Source organism: Onychomys torridus, chromosome 22, assembly GCF_903995425.1.
Source record: "Onychomys torridus chromosome 22, mOncTor1.1, whole genome shotgun sequence".
Lineage (NCBI taxonomy): Eukaryota > Metazoa > Chordata > Mammalia > Rodentia > Cricetidae > Onychomys > Onychomys torridus.
This window is the reverse complement of record NC_050464.1, coordinates 7,158,003-7,176,434: the sequence shown is the minus strand read 5'-3', so window position 1 is coordinate 7,176,434 and position 18,432 is coordinate 7,158,003. Positions and strand designations below refer to the sequence as shown.

At 44.6% G+C, this 18,432-nt stretch overlaps 1 protein-coding gene and 1 long non-coding RNA gene across 2 annotated transcripts in view; one reads left to right on the top strand and one right to left on the bottom strand.

Annotated features, from left to right (window-relative positions):
- Positions 1–524: 524 nt before the first annotated feature.
- Baiap2l1 (BAR/IMD domain containing adaptor protein 2 like 1) overlaps positions 525–18,432 on the bottom strand; it is a 98,019-nt gene continuing 80,111 nt past the window's right edge. The window contains exons 8-14 of the mRNA XM_036171987.1: positions 17,031–17,198; positions 16,018–16,165; positions 12,933–13,140; positions 12,152–12,229; positions 10,122–10,311; positions 1,742–1,779; positions 525–1,091 (exon numbers count right to left, since the gene is read on the bottom strand). Coding sequence (XP_036027880.1) covers positions 1,016–1,091; positions 1,742–1,779; positions 10,122–10,311; positions 12,152–12,229; positions 12,933–13,140; positions 16,018–16,165; positions 17,031–17,198 — 906 coding nt within the window. The 3' untranslated portion in view covers positions 525–1,015. The remainder of the gene's footprint in view (positions 1,092–1,741; positions 1,780–10,121; positions 10,312–12,151; positions 12,230–12,932; positions 13,141–16,017; positions 16,166–17,030; positions 17,199–18,432) is intronic.
- On the top strand, positions 6,359–12,267 carry LOC118572393. The gene is made up of 3 exons (XR_004943490.1): positions 6,359–6,430; positions 11,278–11,413; positions 12,196–12,267. It is a non-coding gene; the product is annotated as an uncharacterized LOC118572393 (long non-coding RNA).

The window sequence follows — 18,432 nt, the reverse complement described above, 5'->3', positions numbered from 1 at the left end:
TTTCTCTGGTGAGATCCAAGAAACTGAGGTAAGCAGCAAGCTTCTATCAATAGTGACTTGCCTGGGTGTTGGTATTAATCATGTGCCATCCCAGAATAGGTCTATATCTTGGGCAGGTAGGGACAGACTGATCCCTGGCTCAAGGCTCTGTGCAGAGGCCTAAGCCACTGTTGGTCTTAGCCAGAGTCTGAGTGTGGGACAGTGTTAGGCTGGAATAGCGCCCTACCTCTCCTGACTACCAGTCACCAGGCTTTAGAAGTCACAGGCCAGTACCTGATTAAAAAATGGAGACATTCAAACCTCAGGATGTGTCACCAAGCTTATAGAGATGTACACAGACCCCTGCTGGTGACTTTGTAACACTGAACTCAGTAGCTCCTGGAGATAATTTTCTTAAGTGCTGATGAGGTGGGCAGACTGTCTGAGCACTCTAGCAATGCCTGTCAGTTGTGGTCAGAGTTCTCCATCTTTGAGAGTGCCACATTTGTTTAATCAAAAGGTTAAAATTGGGTCATTTAAAAAATATTTATTATGGTTTCATAATTTATATTGCTTACTACTAGATTTGCATGCTCTGATGCAAACTTACATATTTTATTTAGGTGAACATCATAATGCTACTTAAGAACACAGGCTTTATAAAATAAAACTCTGGTCTTTTTGCGTTCAGCCACAGAAAGCCAGGCACAAAAGCATAGAAGAGACTAGCCCTTATTCTGGCTGTTTTCTTAAAAATTAAAATTAGAAGAACTTGAACCAAATTTACTGCTTTTGAATAGAAAAGAAAACATTTCAAATGATTGATCTATTCACTAAGCTACTCGTTTACCTTAAAGACAAAAATGTGTAAACCCAGCTCTGTTAAACTGAGAAAATGCATTGCTTTGCTCAGGTGGGGTTCACTGAAATCAGGCATCCTCTGAAACTTTGACAGTGCCTGCACCGGTCCAGCAACCTGTCATCTTGCAGGTGAGAACTCAGGTAGAGAGAGGGACTAGTAGGATCCCTCTTGTCTTCATCGAATGATTGGTGCTGATCGGTCATTTGTCACTGTCGGCCGGAGTTTCACAGTAGCAAAGGGGTTCTCTCCACTATAGGGGAGGAAAAGAGGAAGAAAAAAAAGGCAGGAATTAGATATTGTGGGTGCGTATGGGGGTGTATGCATGCACGAGTGCTTGCCACATATGTAGGCCAAAGGTCACGGTTAGGTGTTTTCTATCATACTCCACCTCCTGAGACTGGAATTTGCTGTTTCTATGAGCTGACCATTGAGTGTCCAGAACCTGCCTGTCTTCCTCTATGGTGCTAGGGTTATAGATGCATACTGTGATGTCCTGCTTTTTTGTGGGTGTTGGGGATTTGAACTTGGGTCCTTTTGATGCATGTGCAGTAAGGACTTTACTCATTGAGCCGTCTTCGGATTGCATTCCATCCTGGACTGCCTGTTCTGAACACACAGGTATCTGGCAGTTTACTGTGCTGAGCTAGGGAGCAGGTCACACAAGAGAGGCTGCTTTAGTCTGATGGAAGGAGCCCTGTGGGACAGACCACCCTGCCATGGGTTAGCTGAACCATGCTGTTCTGTTGCTCTGCACCCCACTCTTGGACTGTCTAAAGCCGGTGGTGGTAGGAAAGGGGACATCAGTTTCTTCCACCTCCATGAAGGGCTTCTGGGGGGCACTACTGGCCACTTAGCGGAGTAGGAACATGACACTGACTTTGTACACTGGGGTGTTCATACCTGAGGAATGGTGGCTTTGCGGTCCCGTTTGCATCACTCTGGAAAAGACAGATTATGTAAGGCTTGATTGACATTGGGACATGTTTTGTTTTATAAGACCCACAGGTAAAGACATGCAAAGTTAAGTTTAAAGCCACTGTTGGGGCTGGAGGAGATACAGAGCTGTTCCTGTAGAGGACCCGAGGTCAGCTCCCAGTCCTTATATGCAAGCTCACAAGCACTTGTACCTCCAGCTCCAGGGGATCTGACTTCTAGAATCTACACTCATGTGCTTGCACACACATGCAGACACACAAATAAATGTTTAAAAGCATCCCCTGTTCTTATGCTGAGATTGCTTTATGTCTAAATTATTTCAAAAGAATAAGCCAAGAAGAGAAAATGTTTTAGAACTTTGAGGGCCCTTTGTGTGTCAGAAGGTGGAATAAGAGGTGCCTTCAAGTGTGGCAGCAGTGCTCACTCAGGTCAGCATGGAACATCCTGAATGCTCACTGAAACTCAGATCTTACCAAATTAAACAGGAACAGTTATGACATGGAAGGAAAACCTGTACAGATAGGTTTAAGACCCAAGCTATAGTAACTGAGCCCCCCACCCTACCCTGTGCCTTTATTTTTAGACTGGAATCCTCAATGATGACATGAGTAATAGTAACTTGGTTTGGGAGACTGATGCTAACTGATAGAGCCAGCTATTTGGGGATCTGGGGTGTGGCTTGGTAGAACACTTAACCTAGCTTGTAAGAGGTCTAGGCTTAATCCTAGGGAAAGCAGGGAGGCAACAAGGGGTGGGGGCTTCTAAATTGAGGATCTGTCCAAATCCTGCAGGTGTGTGGCTCTGAGCCTCACGGTAGGTCACAGATCCCATCTCCTTCCAGCATATCTATCTCTAGGGTGTTGGCTGGGGGACTGGAAAAATCGCAGTCTCAAATCTTTCGTGTTGTTCCTCCAAGAGCACCACCCAGCAGAGGGCAGTAGAATATCATCTCCAATTGTCTAGAAAGCTTCCTAGGCTTCCCAGTAGTCTTGGGCACATGTAGATTCAAAGCAAACAACTCACTTTCTTGTGTGAATTCTGAGGCTAAAGGTCTGGGCAAGACTGCAGGGCATGTGGGCTGTGACCTCAGGCTCCCCAGGGGTCAGCAGTCATCTAGCACAGGACACAGTGTATACTCATCACAAGCACAAAGCGACTGCCTGGCTTGGCACATCTTAATCAGGCTTGAAGTGGTGTAAAAGTGATTTCTTCCTGCAGGGCACCCAGCATCCTTAGCAGGCCTCTGGACAAGTCATTTCTGATGTAACTTCTTATGATAGGGATGATTAAGAGCCGATTTATGATGTCTTTGTAAAGAACATCAGGAGGTCTAGTTTGCTGAATGCCTGCTCAAATTGCTGGCGTGATTGGACTGCCTGGAACAGCAAGTCAGGCAACAGCCCTAGTCTGGAAGGAGCCTCTTGGCACCTAGAAGTCAGACCAGAAGAGCAACCTTGCAGCCCCCAGGCCCCCTCACTTTCCTATTGGAAACTTGCTTTCCCTTGGACAAAACACTGGTGTATCCCATGTGGCCTTGAGGACAGCATCATATCCTCATTGGAAACCAGAAAGCTCTCCACTGAACATCACCTGCAGTTAGCCCTCTTAAAACCACCAGTTCAGTGGCATTTTAAGGCACTGGGATGTCTCAGCATTTGCACACGAAGAGAAACAAGCACATCCTTGAAAGTAAAGTGTGTCCATGTGGCTACAGACACCAACACAGCCCCAAATCCAACAGACTAGCTCTTGACTTTCATCCATTCTGTCCCTGTGAGATCTCAGTGCCAGGACATGGGGATTCTGGCCTTGGGGAGAAACAGTAATTGGGGCATGCACAAGGTGTCTGAGAATGTTGTTTCTTGATCTGATGCTGATTTCGACAATCACTTCAAGAAAATTCATTTTAAGGCCTGGTGTGGCATCTAGCACCCATATGCCTAATACTTGAAAAGCTAAGACAGAATAGTTTGAGGCCAGCCTGGGCCACATAGTGAGGCCATATCTCAGTTCCCCCACCTACTCACCCTAAAAGATCTAGGGATATAGTTCAGTTGGTAGAGTATTTGTCCAGCATGCACTAGGAACTGGGTTCTATTCCCAGTACTGTATAAACTGGCCATGGTGACACCAGGTTGTAATCTCAGCACTGGCGAGGTAGAGGCAAGAAGATCAGAAATTCAAGGTCATTCTTGGCTACACAGCACATTTTAGGCTAGTGTGGGCTATAGGTCCCTTTTTTTAAAAAAATAAAAGAATGTTGTGTACTCTTTGTGTTATTCTTTTGGGTGTTCACGCACATCTGTATGTAATTCTTTAATAAAGTGTTTACTTGAAAATCAGGCAATGGCAAGTCCCTGCCTTAAGGGGGTCCCCATTGCTTCCCCTATCTGTGTGCCTAGGACTCCTGATTTGAGTTGGTAGCAATGACATATGGGTGGCCTGTCTAATGGGAAGGGCGGTGTCTGTGGAAGATTGGCAGTTCTCTCTGTCGTCTTCATAGGATCTAGAAATATTACTTCAAGGTGTTTGTTCTTTCTGTAAGTGGTAAAAATGCAGTACAAACCCATCATCTAACCTCATCCTGTAACTGTGAAGCCCTTTGCATTTATGTAAGGGGTCACTGTCCATCTTCTGTTTTAAAATAAAGCAACGTAAACATCCTTAGTGTGATTGGGATAGGGACCCTCTAAGCCTGGGTAGAGAGACTCTCAAGTATTTCCACCTTTGGATTTTGAAAGCCAATTGCCTTTTTTTTTTTTTTTTTTTTTTTGAGATAGAGTCTCATGTAGCCCAGGCTGGCCATGACCTTGCACTTCTGATTCTCTGCCTCCACCTCCTTAGTGCTTGGATACAGGTGTGCACCACCATGCTGGGTTTATGTGGTGCTGAGGATGGAACCTACAGCTTTATTCAGGCTACACAAACACTCTAACATTATTTTCTAGTGACTTTTGACTTTTGACTAGCTGGTATTTTCCATTATCCTCTGGAACTGAAAGGCAATCCTGCATCATATCAGGGCCTTGGTAAACATCAGAGAAGGCAGTGGAATGTGCCTTATCAGTTAGAGCTCCCAGCTCCCTTCCCCTCCTTGTGCTGATAAACAGTGCTAGTCTTTACAGCTGTATTTCTTAGTCCACTGCAGACCTAGGAAGTGGCTGTCATTCTTCTCTGCTCTCCCTTTTCCTCCATTCCCACGGTCCTGCAGCCCATTTCATCCTTGGATCCAGCCAGGCCAGCTCACAGCAGGGTCCAGGAACAGCGGCTCAATTGGTTGTGGCAGGAGAAATGCTATCATTCCACTATGTGTGGGTGTCAGGTTGGGACAGGAGTTGAAAATTATGTATCATCCATCCATCTACCTGTCTATATTTATTTAAATCTGTATCAAAATAAATATATTTCCAGAATATGATTAACATTCAATTATAAGCATTACTAAAACTTTTCATATTTTTTAGTTTTCAGAAAACCAAAACAAATCTATCTTTTTATATTTTTGAATGGTGCTGGGGGATCAAATCCAGGGTTTTTCACATTCTAGTCAATTGCTCTACCACTGAGCTATATCCCTAGCCTCCTGGATTATTGCTATTATGATTATGTGTGTGGTGCTTGGGATGGTACCCTGGATATTGTGCACGTTACCCATGTGCTCCACCACTGAGCTGTACCCTCACTCAAAGTGTACCTTCGGTAAGGATGTAGTTACTAGCATTTTTATATTTTACAAAAGGACTGGGATAAAACTTAGACTCTGATCCTAACAAAAACCTGTAGCCGTGGCTGCTCTGTGGACCTGAGTGTGAGCCCAGCACTAAACAGGGTTTTCTGCCATTCCTTTAAGGCTCAGGGACATTGTACAAGAGGGGGCAGACTCCTAATTTCTTTTCCTTTGGAGGGGTGGTGTTTTTGTGACAGTCTCACTATCTAGTCCAGACTGGCCTGAAACTTAGTTTTCCTGTTTCAACCTCCTAAGCTATTATTACAGGTATATGCTACCACACTGACTCCGTTTCCCGATATTAACAGTAGCTTATGATTTAGTCAAGTAAGAGGTTTAAAAATCAAGCCAGGTCTTATTTAAACTATAAAATGCTAAATGAGGAATAAGTTATTATTATTGATTATATTTTATTTGTATGTGTCTGAGAATATGTGACTCTGGTCAGTCAGTCAGTCTTATTTATTTGGAGACAGGGTCTCACTATGTAGCCCTGACTGTCCTGGATCTCACTATGTAGACCAGGTTTCCCTTGAACTCACAGAGATCTACCTGTCTCTGCCCCCCAAGTGTTGGGATTAAAGGCATGTGCCACCACACTCTGCAATTTTTTTTTGAGAATCCTTCTTTATTTTTTTGGTTTTGAACCAGTATTTTTATTTTAAAACTGGATTTGTCAATTTGTCCATTCCATGAACTGAGGATTACTCTCTCAGCTCACATGATCCATGTGACAAGAGTACTGAAGGCAAAAAACATGTTTTTGGGAATGAAGAGAGAGGGCACAGAGGTTAAGAGCACTTGCTGTTTTTTTTAAGAGGTTCCCAGCATCATCAGGCAGCTCAGAACTGTAACTCCAGCTCCAGGGGATCAAATGCTCTCCTCCAGCCTCCATGAACATCACCTCAAACAGGTGTGGAACATGGGTGAGTACACACACATAAATAAAATTAAATTTTCTAAAATGGCAAGGATGTAGCTTTGGTAGAATACATGCCTAGCAAACAGAAAGCTTTGGGTTCAAACCTCAGCAATGCAAAATAAAAACAAGCAAGCAACCAACTGGCAACTGTTCCATGGGCAAAGTGCTGGAGGTTGTTGTTGTTACTGTGGATGGAGCTCAGGGTCTCATGAGTGCTATGTGCCCTACCACTGAGCAGCATCCCCAACCTCTCCTTTTTATCTTGAGAAAGATCTCACTAAGTTGCCTAGGCTGGCTTGAACTTGCAATCCTCCAAGAATCTGGGAGTATGCCATCAGACATGTCTTGGTCAGGATTCTTTTCTCTTAGAACACATCAGACAACCAGGTGACCAGCAATGAACTGTTGCTATCATAAAAAGGGAAAGCATGCTGACTACCAAGGACAAGTGATTAAAGAGCAGCAGAGAGACTGGGCCAGAGCTCCAGAAACCGGACAGTGAGGGACACAGTAAAAAGCACTATATGGATATAATTGGCATAGTGCAGACTGGAGACACCCTCCAGGACAAACAACCTGGTTCTTCTAAATAATGATGATGATATAATAATAATAACAACAATAATACTAACAACAATAATAATAATACAATGATAATAATTGCAAGGAAAGAGACAGAAGGGAGACCTGTCAATGGGAAAGACTCAAGAAACCTCTTGACTAATTACAAAGTCTAGAGCTGATTTGGATCCAGATTTAAATGGCTGTACTATACATGATCTCTCTGTCCCCCCAAACCCTTCAACCAGTCTCTAAAAATGACCTTTAACTTCAAATCTTCTAGTCTCTACTACCTGAGTACTAGGATTACAGGTATGTGCCACTACATCTGGCTTTATAAACAATATTTTAATGACATCATCAGGAATTAGAACAGTGACTAGTTGATGGTGTTCACAAACTATTGTTACTTTTTAAACATATATTGGTCTTGTTATAATTTTGAAATGGATCTTTTTTTCAGTCTTTACATTGTCTGGCATTAGTACAAACTGAGCCAGGAATGGAAGAACCAGGGAAGACACAGGTTGGTAAGAGAACTGATAACTGTTAAAGCGGAGAGCAGGGTCATTATTCTATTTGCATTACATTTGAATTTCTATAAGAGACAACAGCAAGTTTAACAAAAGTAGAGGAAACACTGTAGACTCAGAACATGAACAATGGCTCCATATGCCAGACTTGAAGTTGTGACATGCAATTGTTTGTTTGAGACAGGGTCTCACTCTACAGCCTTGGTGGGCTGAGACTCACTAATACCCCAAGTTGATCTTGAACTCATGGCAATTCTCCTGTCTTGGTCTCCTAAGTGCTGAGATTACAGTCACGAATCCCTAACCTGGACTTTGTGCAGTTATACAGTGTGTTATCTAAGAAGGAAGCCAAGACACTAGGAGTTCAGAAGCTCTCATTGCCTGGGCCCAAATGTGCCCTGTAGCCGAGGAGAGGGAGGAAGTGGATCCTCAAGGCTCACATGAGAGCGGACACATGTTTTTTTGTACAGAATCCCCATTTCATATACTGAGAGACTGCACTTGTGCACCATGCACTGCTCAACAAAACCTGCCTTGTAATTGGTTTTTGCTGTGGTGCAAAGTGTGGAATTGCACCCCTCCTGAGAAATGGGAGGCAGTATACATGTGCTCTACAGAAAGGACCATACAATAGTACAAACTAACAAGAAGACAAGTAGTAAAAGAGGCGTGGACTCAGTTGTACCTGCTCCAAGAGGAACACTGGGAAAGGGTGGGGAGAAGCTATGGTACATACAAGTAGGGCAGGCTCTGGTTCCACTTGGCTCTGTCCACACCTGGCTGTGCTGCATGGGTACACATAACTTTCAGCTACTCATCCTCCCGAGGCTAGCTCTGTTTCCTATTCTCTGCTACTCTTCAGCTTCCTACAAGTTTTCTCCATGCTGTTGATTACACTCCTCAAGGAGACACCTGCAACTACCCCAGCCCATTCACATTCCATGGAGCCTCCTTAGCTGGTATGGATTAGTCTCAGACAACCACAGCCACGCCTACACAAACACCCCCAACTCCCCAATCCTCCCAACTCAAGTACTATGACTTCAGTTAATCCTCAACTATTTGGTCATGCTTGAGGCCTCTCCTGTGACGACAGACTGACTGTGTATGGAGTTTGTAGTCCTAAGACTTCCAATGATATATTTCTCAGAAAGCATCCCATCAATAAGGTACACGATGATACTTCTCATCTGGACTTGAGCAGCCGAGAAGCACAGTGACAATTTCAAATCACTGCCAGCAGCTTTAATGGGTGCATGGTGTTGCCCACCCCCCTGCTTTCCTGTTGTGCATGAACTATCACTCTGCACACTTAATTTGTCAAACCTGCTTGATACCTGGACCCACCCCAGCAGCTGCTGATCTTCCTTCACCATTAGGCAAGTAGAAATAGCTAGATGGGAGACACTGGCCAAGTCAATGCCCGGCTTTGTCTTCTCTCACAACAGGCTCTTATGCCTGGATGCATCCTGACTCCTCAGCCATCTTCCTTCTCTCTGTCTTCCCCTCTTCTGTCTTCACTGGAGAAAGACATCAGGAGGAAGGCCCCCTGACCCAGAGTCAGTCCTCTCCCAGCTCCATTCCCTGTGTATGTGCATCACACACAATGTTTAACCTTTCTGCTCTCTGCCTTCATACACATTTCCCAGGGACTTCTGCACAGTGGTTCTTTCCTGTCACAGCTTGAATGTTACTTCAGAGAGACCATAGCCACATATGCTACCCTGTGATGCCTGTTGTCCTGGATGTACCCTACACTTGGGACAGAAGGGCTGACTCTCAGATGTAGGAATGTGTCTAGTAGGGTGCCCTGCTTCTTAACCAGCTCTGGCTGAAGGTCTTGTCCCTTCCTACAAACCCACACCCACTGAGGCAGCTTGAAGGCCATCCCAGCATGCTACTCTCAGTGGAATCCCTGGAGGCCTAGGCCAGCTCCCCACTTGGAATGGTTCTTTTCTTCCCCTTCTCAGAGCTCCATCTTGGGACACTGAACTTCAAATAAGTTTAACCTGTCACATCCACCTAGGATGTCACCCTATCCACTAGTACCTCCCCCTATTTTCATTCTCAGTATGGCTTTTAACCGGTTTTGGTTTATTATCTGCTTCCAATCACTAGGCTCTATGTTTCAAAGGAGTAAGGGCCTCACCTGTTTGTCTAGAGCCCACAGTGTGCCAGGTGCTCTGTAGACACTCCACCTGCAGTTGCCAAGGGCAAAGAAGTGGCTAGGAGCTCAAGCCCTCCATTTTCCTTCTTAGAGGTAGTTTAGGATTAAAGACAATGTTTGCACATTGGCTGGCACCAAGTCCCCATTTTTAAGCTTAGTCCCTCCCCTTTTCAGAAAACAACAGGAAAGGAAAAAAATGCAGAGGAAGAGGATTAAAAGAATAAAAGACTAAGACAAAAGCAAGGAGACATGAAAGTTCCAATAATACCTAGCAAACAAACTGTTAATTGTCCTGCACAAGATAAAGTAAAAAGGAAAGAAAGAAGGCACAGAATTGAGGAGTTGGGGGGAGCATGTGTCTATGAAGAAGTGAACCCAATGGCCTTATCCCCCACCAGCCATGGAGAGAGCTAGGGCCTCTAGTTAGCACTCACCGGAGATGTGGATGTGGCATCTGGTTTGGACACTGGGGCTTTGAAGGTAGAAGTAGTAGTCTTGGGAGCACCTGTTCTCTTGTCTGAGGTGGCTCCCATGGACAGGCACTCCAGGTAGTCAGGAGGAGGGATGACAACGTTGCTCTTCTCAGTCAGGTCCACAGTACTGATGCTTCTCACTGGTGCAGGGCTCAAAGCCAAAGGTTAGGGGGCCAAGTCAGATAAGGTCATGCCACTTGCACCCCTATGCCCCAAACATCCCATGGTCAAGGCTAGGGTAGTGGGCAGTAACTTGACAAAAAAGGATGTGTCAGAGCTAGAAGAGATGGCTCAGCAGTTATGAACACTGGCTGCTCTTCCAGAGGACTCCAGTTTGATTCCCAGCACCCACACGGTGGATCACAACTATCTGTAACACCAGTTCCAGGGATCCAATGCCTCTTCTTCTAGCCTCTGAAGGCACTGGACACACGTGTGGTGCACAGATATACATGAAACCAAAACATCCATTCACATGTAAGAAATGGTGAAGAAAGGCGATTACAACATTGCACTACATACATACATAGTAGTTTATATGCATAAGTGTGCATGTTTATATACATTGTATTTATCTTTAGCTATATATTGAGACCCTCAAGAAACAACTCTTACCTACTCCCTAAAATGATAATTTTTCCTTCTTGGTACAATGGCATTTTTAGACTCTGCTAGAGAGGAACATATGGAGATACTTTATGAGGAGAAGGCCTGAAGGATGCTGAGCATGGCATTTGAGGGTTCAGAGGCCAGAAAGTAGCATGCATGAGGGAGTTTATGGTAAAGATGACCAGTTCAGTGTAGACATGTTATTTCTGAGGGTCCATTGGGCAGCCAGCTAGGAATATCCACATTTCAGCCTGGATGAGTTATGACTGAGTTCCAGTCTCGGTTCTGTCCTTGGCAAGTTCTTAAAGCTTCCTTCCCTGTGCCTCTCAGTTTCCCCAGTTTTAAAGTGGAGCCCTATCTCACAGGGTTGTGAGAACTCATTGTGTTCAGCAATTTAAAGCCCCTGGGATTGCTGAGAAATGGTTATTTTTTTTTTAAAGATTTTAAATGTATGTTTACCAGTTGTGAGCCACTTGACTGAGAACTAAACTTCAATTCTCTACAACAGCAGAATGCGTTCTCAAACCCTGAGCATCTCTCCAGCTCCAAGATGGCTGTTTCTACTGTTACAACCTAGACTGAGGAATGGGATTCTCAGCATGGAGGTGACAGGGAGGTCCACTGGTGTAGCTGCAAGTATAAAGGTAAATGAACTATAGCTGGTGAGTCGATGAGGTGCCAAGGTGCCAAGCCTGACAACCTGAGTTTGAGCCCTGAAGCCCACATGATGGAAGGAAAGAACTGACTCCAGCAAGAGTCATACATGTCCATACACGTGCTATGCCACCCACTTCCTCCCCCACCAAAATTAATCAATAAAATGAAACAGCCCGGGGAACAGACAGTGGAGGACTGAGGGTGGATCCCGAGGAGCATGGACGCCTACGTGGTGAACAGGAAAAGACCCACAGAGATCTCTGAGAGTTCGAGGCCAGCCTGGTCTACAGAGCTAGTCCAGGACAGGCTTCAAAGCTACAGAGAGACCCTGTCTCGGAAAAAAAAAAAAAACCCACAAAAAAAAAGACCCACAGAGGAGGGACACAGAATGAAGGGCAAGCACAGCACTAGGTCAGGAACTCAGGTGAGAGAACACTTCACGGGAACGCTGCACAGGGCTAGGGCTGCTGCTAAGAAACAGCGAACACGTGCTGCGGACAGAGCACTGCAGCTGGTGGGCTGGGCTGGCCTGGTCGCAGCAGAGAGCTAGGGAAGCTCGTGGACCACAAAAACCACAGAGGAGCAGCCGCTGTCTCCTGTCACACAAGTGATGAAGGTTAACCCCAGCGTGGCTGCACACCTAGGTTGTAACTCTCATGTGTCTGGGGACATTAGGGTCAAGGTAAGTTTCCAGTTGCTGGGAGAGCCAGGCCATACTCCCCTACCTTGGTGTAGGCACAGACACAGCTTCCTTCATATTTTCTTCCAGCAACTTTGTATATGATGATGGGAACCAACCCCTCCTAAAGGTGAAGATAAAGAAAAAGACCCATCTGTGATACCTGAGGCAGGCACGTAAGTAGTACTCATATTTGGGGACATCCTGACGACAGCTCGGGTATGCTAGCCACTCACAAACGGGCTGAATGAAATGGAGGCTTTTACAGGTGTCTCCTACACACACAGACACCCACCCAATGATAGCTTGATGGTCTCTGGAATCCACATGCTGGAAGGAGAGAACAGATTCCTGGAAGTTGTCCTCCTACCTCCAGATTATATACACACACATGCATGTACACACAAAGTAAATAAATATAAAAACATTTATGCCTTTTGTCAGCAGTGACGTAATATGACCTGTTAAATCTTTAAAAAAGAAAGAATAGATTATTTATTATGTATACAGTATTCTGTCTACAAGTGTCTCTGCGGGCCAGAAGAGGGCCCCCATGTGGTTGCTGGGGATTGAACTCAGGACCTTTGGAAGGGCAGTCGGTGCTCTTAACCACTGAGCCATCTCTCCAGCCCAATAATCTATTCTTGTACCAAGTTTATCTATACATACACCAAATAGCTTGTGATGTAATAACAGCAGCTGCCCACATTTTACAGAAGAATAAAGGGTTCCTATACCACAGACAACTTGCAGTTCACAGGGAAGACAGCAGCTCTCAGAAGTGAGGGCCATTTGAAACTGGTGCAGAGAGGTTTGTGCCAACTCACGCTTTGGTGGTGTCGTGCTCTCCGTAGAGCCAGCCGTCCTTCTCCTCGGGGATGAGCAGTGTGATGGTGTCCCCCTGGGCAAAGCTAAGTAAGGTCTTGTTGTTACCAGCAGTGTGAGGGAAGATGGCCTTCACCTTTTGTTTCTTCATCATGTTCAGTCCGGTTGCAACAGAAACCGATCTTTGTAAACTGGGATCTTCTGAGGTGTCTGTGGAAGTGAGCATAGGAATGAATGATGGTGAAAGAATGCTTGGCAGGCAAGTTCAGTGAGTAACCCCAGAAGACCATTTGTTTCTGTACTGTGCCCACACGATCCTTTTATGGAAACAAATTCTGGCCTATTTCCAGGCCTTTCACATTGCCCATGAGGAGGAAACAGGTATGCCTTGGCCTGGAGCCTTCACAGAGGGCAGAGGAGCCCTGTAGCCAAAAGCACTTGTAAGAAGGGAAGCCCAGCAAGAGTGTGTCAGCTTCCCCTGCGCCATGGCAGCCAGGCCAGTTCTTTTCCCTGGTGAAGTGCCCACACTATACTGCTTTCAGTTTGGCACGGAGGACGCTGAGGCCACAGCTCAGACCTACTGCCTTTCTCTGTGCTACAAGAAAAGGGGTGAGTTGGGAAGGCTGGTATTCTGCCTTCTCGCCTGAGCACAGACATGTGAGTTCCCTTGGTTGAGAATTTGTCAAGAATCTCAGTGCAATACAGCTACCAGCCACCTCCATAGGAAGGCTCTGTGACTGCTGATATTGACAGACAAGGGAATTAAGCTCAAGAGTTCCAAGACTGGTCCAGATCATAGGAAGGCTCTGTGACTGCTGATATTGACAGACAAGGGAATTAAGCTCAAGAGTTCCAAGACTGGTCCAGATCACAACTGGCAAATGGCAGTATAGTCCCTGGAGGCACCTACACTTGGATACTATGCCACCACTGTCTCTCATCTTAAACACAGGCTGATATGTGCCACTCCAGAAAATGGGAAACTGGCATAGGGATTTAAAATATCTGCTTTATTATTGCATCTTTGTAACAATTACAATACACATTTTGCTATTTCTTAACATATCTCTAACTATCTCAGCACTAAATCTGCCAGGGATTTTCACTTGACTTTTACCAAAAAGAACCAGAGTTATTTGAATGAATTATATACTTTAACTTTCTTCAAAAGCTATTATTATCCCTCATTGAGCAATCCTGGTTGTCTTTATAGAAATCTCTTCTCAATCTCTCAGCTCCCCCTACAGCTGAATACTACAAGCTGTGAGTTCTCTCCAGAGCACAACTTGACTGCCATCAGATTTGTACTGAGGGAGTGATCAGATATGGAACATTGTGTGAAACTAAATTATTAGAGTCTATCCTGTTTATTTTTAAATACAATACCTCTCAGGCTGGAGAGGTGGCTCATTGGTTAAGAATAAGTATTACACTTGCAGATAATCTGAATTAAGTCTTAGCACCCATGGCAAGCAGTTCAAAACTGCCCCTAGATTGTCATTTCATAATTGGTTACTACACCTAGCACAAAAGTAGCCACCACAGTTAGTTAATCTTTCATTCTATTGGGCATGACAAATTTAAATCAGTAGTTATATACATTTCGATTGGCTTTGAAAGTTATAAATTTACAAACTCAAGTTCCATTTGCTCTAGGGATACCATCTTACAAGGACTCCAATTTGCAGTAAGGCTCGTTAAGGAAGGGAATGGCTCAGCTGCCTTTAGCCTACTGGCTATGGGTGGGTTAAGACTTCTGTTGGTCTTTTCTGTGTCGAACACACAGATTGCAAGCCCAGGGCCACTTAGAGATCTTTGGCAACAGTTAACTCTGGAGCTCTCACACCATTGAGCCTGTATGATAATGAGTATTCAGAGACGGGTAATGCCTGGGGGGCACTTACCAACCTAAGACAGAACGCCTGTGTGGCCTGGACAGGTGTCTCCATGACGGGTAAGGAGACCTGCTGACATCCCACGTAACCTAAGTCAGAAGCTCATTTTTTAGTAAAAGGGGGGGGGGAACCTGTAGGGCCCTGGCCCCCGTTTTGGGTAACTGTTGCCTTGCTTGCTGACCCTGACCTTGATATCCTCCCTATGCTAATTCACTGTGGGATTCCACCCTCCTGAATGCTTAAGGGAAGTTCTTTGTCTGTGTATCCTGCATATTGGGCGCTAACAGCTTAGATACAAGATTGTAAAACATCAGAAGGAACTTCTGCCCTCCAGGGTTCTCCCATTGTGCTGTAAGGCTGTATTTAAGACCTCCTCCTAGGTTGGGGATTTAGCTCAGTGGTAGTATGCTTGCCTAGCAAGCACAAGGCCCTGGGTTCGATCCTCAGCTCAAAAAAACCCCAAAAAAACAAAAACAAAAAACTGCCCCAAGGGACCCTATCCCTCTTTTGGCCTCCATAAGCACTGTACTCATGTGCATATATCCACACACAGGCACACATGATTTAAAAAAATATGTCTCAACAGTAGACATCTGTAGACATCTACCAGTAGATAGAATAGTGCTATATAGAAACATGTCACTTATTAAATGTCTTATGGTCTAGACTAGACCTTATTTAGTTCATCTCCCTCCCTATTTCCTTCCCACTATATATTGGGAGTGGAACCTAGAACTTCACACATGCTAGACAAATGTCCTACTATGGAGCTACACTCTCAGCTCCAGCCTTATTTCTTTGAGGTATAAGTTATTCGAAGCCAGGGCTGTATGTTTCCACTATACCTGTGTGTCTGCATTTCCCTCATAGTACATTTATCAAAAAATTTATTTGAAAAAGTATTTTTTAAAATGTAAAAAGGGAGCTGGAGAGATGGTTTAGAGGTTAAGAATACTTCCTGTTTTGGCAGAGGACCTGGATTTAGGTCTCAGCATCTGTATTGAGTGGCTCACAAATACCTGCAACTCCATCTCCAGGGGATCTAAAACCCTCTCCTGGCCTCTAAAAGCATTAGCACACATGTCGCATACATTCATGTCAAACACATACACATAAATAAAAACAAATACTTAAAAATTAAATAGAACAATTTAATAAGTTTCCATAAAACAAATCAAACTAAATCTCTTACCTGCTGAGTTGTTTATCTTTTCTGAACTCTGTGCAGCTGTTGCTGGGTTATTGAACATATCAATCAAAGGGCTGGTATAAGCTTTGACTGAAGGAGCAGGGGGCATCTTTGGTGAGTATTTAGAAAGGGTGTCATAATCTTTCCCAATCTGTAGAAAAAAATCTTTATTAGTCTAATATTAGAACAATATGAGAGACTAATACAGGTTTCTAGGATTGCTTTTTATCATATAGCAGAAACCCCACTTTCTTAGTTGTGAATTATTTTAAAAGTATTATTAGTTTTAAAATGTATTGATTTAGAGAAAGAGTCTGACTATGTGGTCCTGCCTGGCCTGGAACTCTCTGTGTAGACCAGGCCATACTCAAACTCACAGAGAGTTACCTATCTCTGCCTCCCAAGTGTGAGCCACCACACATCTAGGTAGGCTCCTTCATAAGCACTCACTACTTGGCTTCCGGAGTCTACATTCGATTAAAGAATTTTGAATGTGTTATATTAACTTGTTAAGCATATAGCTTCGATGACAATTAATTTATGGCCAATTTTGGATCATATATGCCCTCACCCAGATTCCCAAACAAGGCCTACATTATTTTGATTCAATTCTCAGACATATAATTTCTTTTCTTCTTTTGGATAAAGGTCTCACTGGGTAGTCTCATTAGGCTACCTCAGACTTATGATCCTCCCGCTGCAGTCTTCCGGGTGCTGAATGGCACCAGGGTTTTTAGTCAGTTCTCTCAGACAGCTATACGGTCTTTATTGGTGATAAACTTATAACGTTGGAATACAGTAATAATGACATTTCTAAAACATAACAGTTTTAAGCAGAGTATAAAACATCTGCACAGTCAATTCTAGTTCTAAAGGAAGCGGGAAAAGGGGAAGAAACGGGGTCTAAGAATAGGAAAGAGGGCTCATGGTGTCTAGCACTGAAGTCAGTCCTGGTCCTCCAAGTCAATATGAACTGACTCATACTAGTGAATGCACAAAAGGGGACTGATTCCTACCATCTTGCTTCTTTCGATCATAGGTGAAGGCTGTGGTGTCCCGGACACTGGTGTGGAGATGGGTGTCTTTATCTCTTCTATCATGTTCATGATTTTCTCTGGTACTTTTGTGGCATCACAACAGGTTTCCTGCCACCGGGGCAGCTTGGAATTAAGTAATTCTGCAGACTATAAATCCAGAAGAAACAAAGTTAAAGACAAAGGTGCACTGTTTGAAGAGATGACAAGAGCTGCCTCAAACAGTATCTCTACTGATGTATTAAGACTTGCAACCAGGAGTCGGGGCTCAGAGTCTAACTCAGCAACAGTTTAAGCAACTAGGAACATCTACCTTGTCATGACTGCTGAGGAGGCAGGCTCAGGACCTAATGGGAACTTACCTGCTTTCTCAGCATGAATACAGAACTTCCAGTTAACGGGACGTAAATGATTAAGAATCCTGCTGGGGGAGGCGGGAGAGACAGGTGTAGGCTGCTCCCTCCTGTATTTCCTCAGCATTACTTGTACTTCTGCCCTAATTGTCTCATGGTCTCAGGTGGTGCTACAGAGGCTACAGTGTGTTAGGGTAACAGGAGGGGTGGGGTGAAATGGCTTTTTCCTGTCAGTTACCCCTCACCCATGCTCTGTAAGCAGGCTCAATAAAGATATTATTAGTTCTCCTAACTGAAAAAAAAAAAAAAAAGAATCCTGCTGGGACTGGGAATAGCTCAGAGGCAGAGTACATGCTGAGTATGCATGAGATGTGTGTGTGTGCTCATGTACATCTCAAAAACAAAACAATAAAGCCATTCAAAAGCTAAAAGGGAGGACCTGAGCAACCAATATGAGAGTCTTTCATTTTCCAAATGGCCCTGGAAAGGACAATCACCGCCCCCCCCCCTCCCCCTCCGTGAGTCCTTCTAAACTCAACAGCTCTGCTGTGCTAAGATGCACGGAGTGAAAGTGAAATGAATGGACTCGTTCCAGGACGCCCACCTGTGGGAAAGAGCCTATGCAGCCTATAGGTGGAGTGGTGGGGATGGGGGAGCAGGTAGGGATGTGTTAGTGCTGAGGGGTGCTCCTGTCAACAGTCTACCTGGCTCTGCACAGTAGTGGGGTGGCAGCACAAAGCAGACAAGTGGCCAGAGCAGAGACACTGCAACTCTGGAGCTGAAGCTGAGGAGCTGTTCGTGCTCCCAGGAGCCTAGCTCTGCTCCTTCAGTAGAACTAACTCTCAGAGGCTCCCAAAAACTCCAGTGAACTCCTTTTCCAGGGCAGCACTCAGGTTGGAAAAGGACATAGGGTTCCATCCCTGAAGCTATTTGTAAGGCAACAACACTGTTTTGTTTTGCAAAGTCACACCAACCACTTCTGACCCTTACAGGCTGGGGAGTGACATACTGAAGACTACTTGCTAGCACTG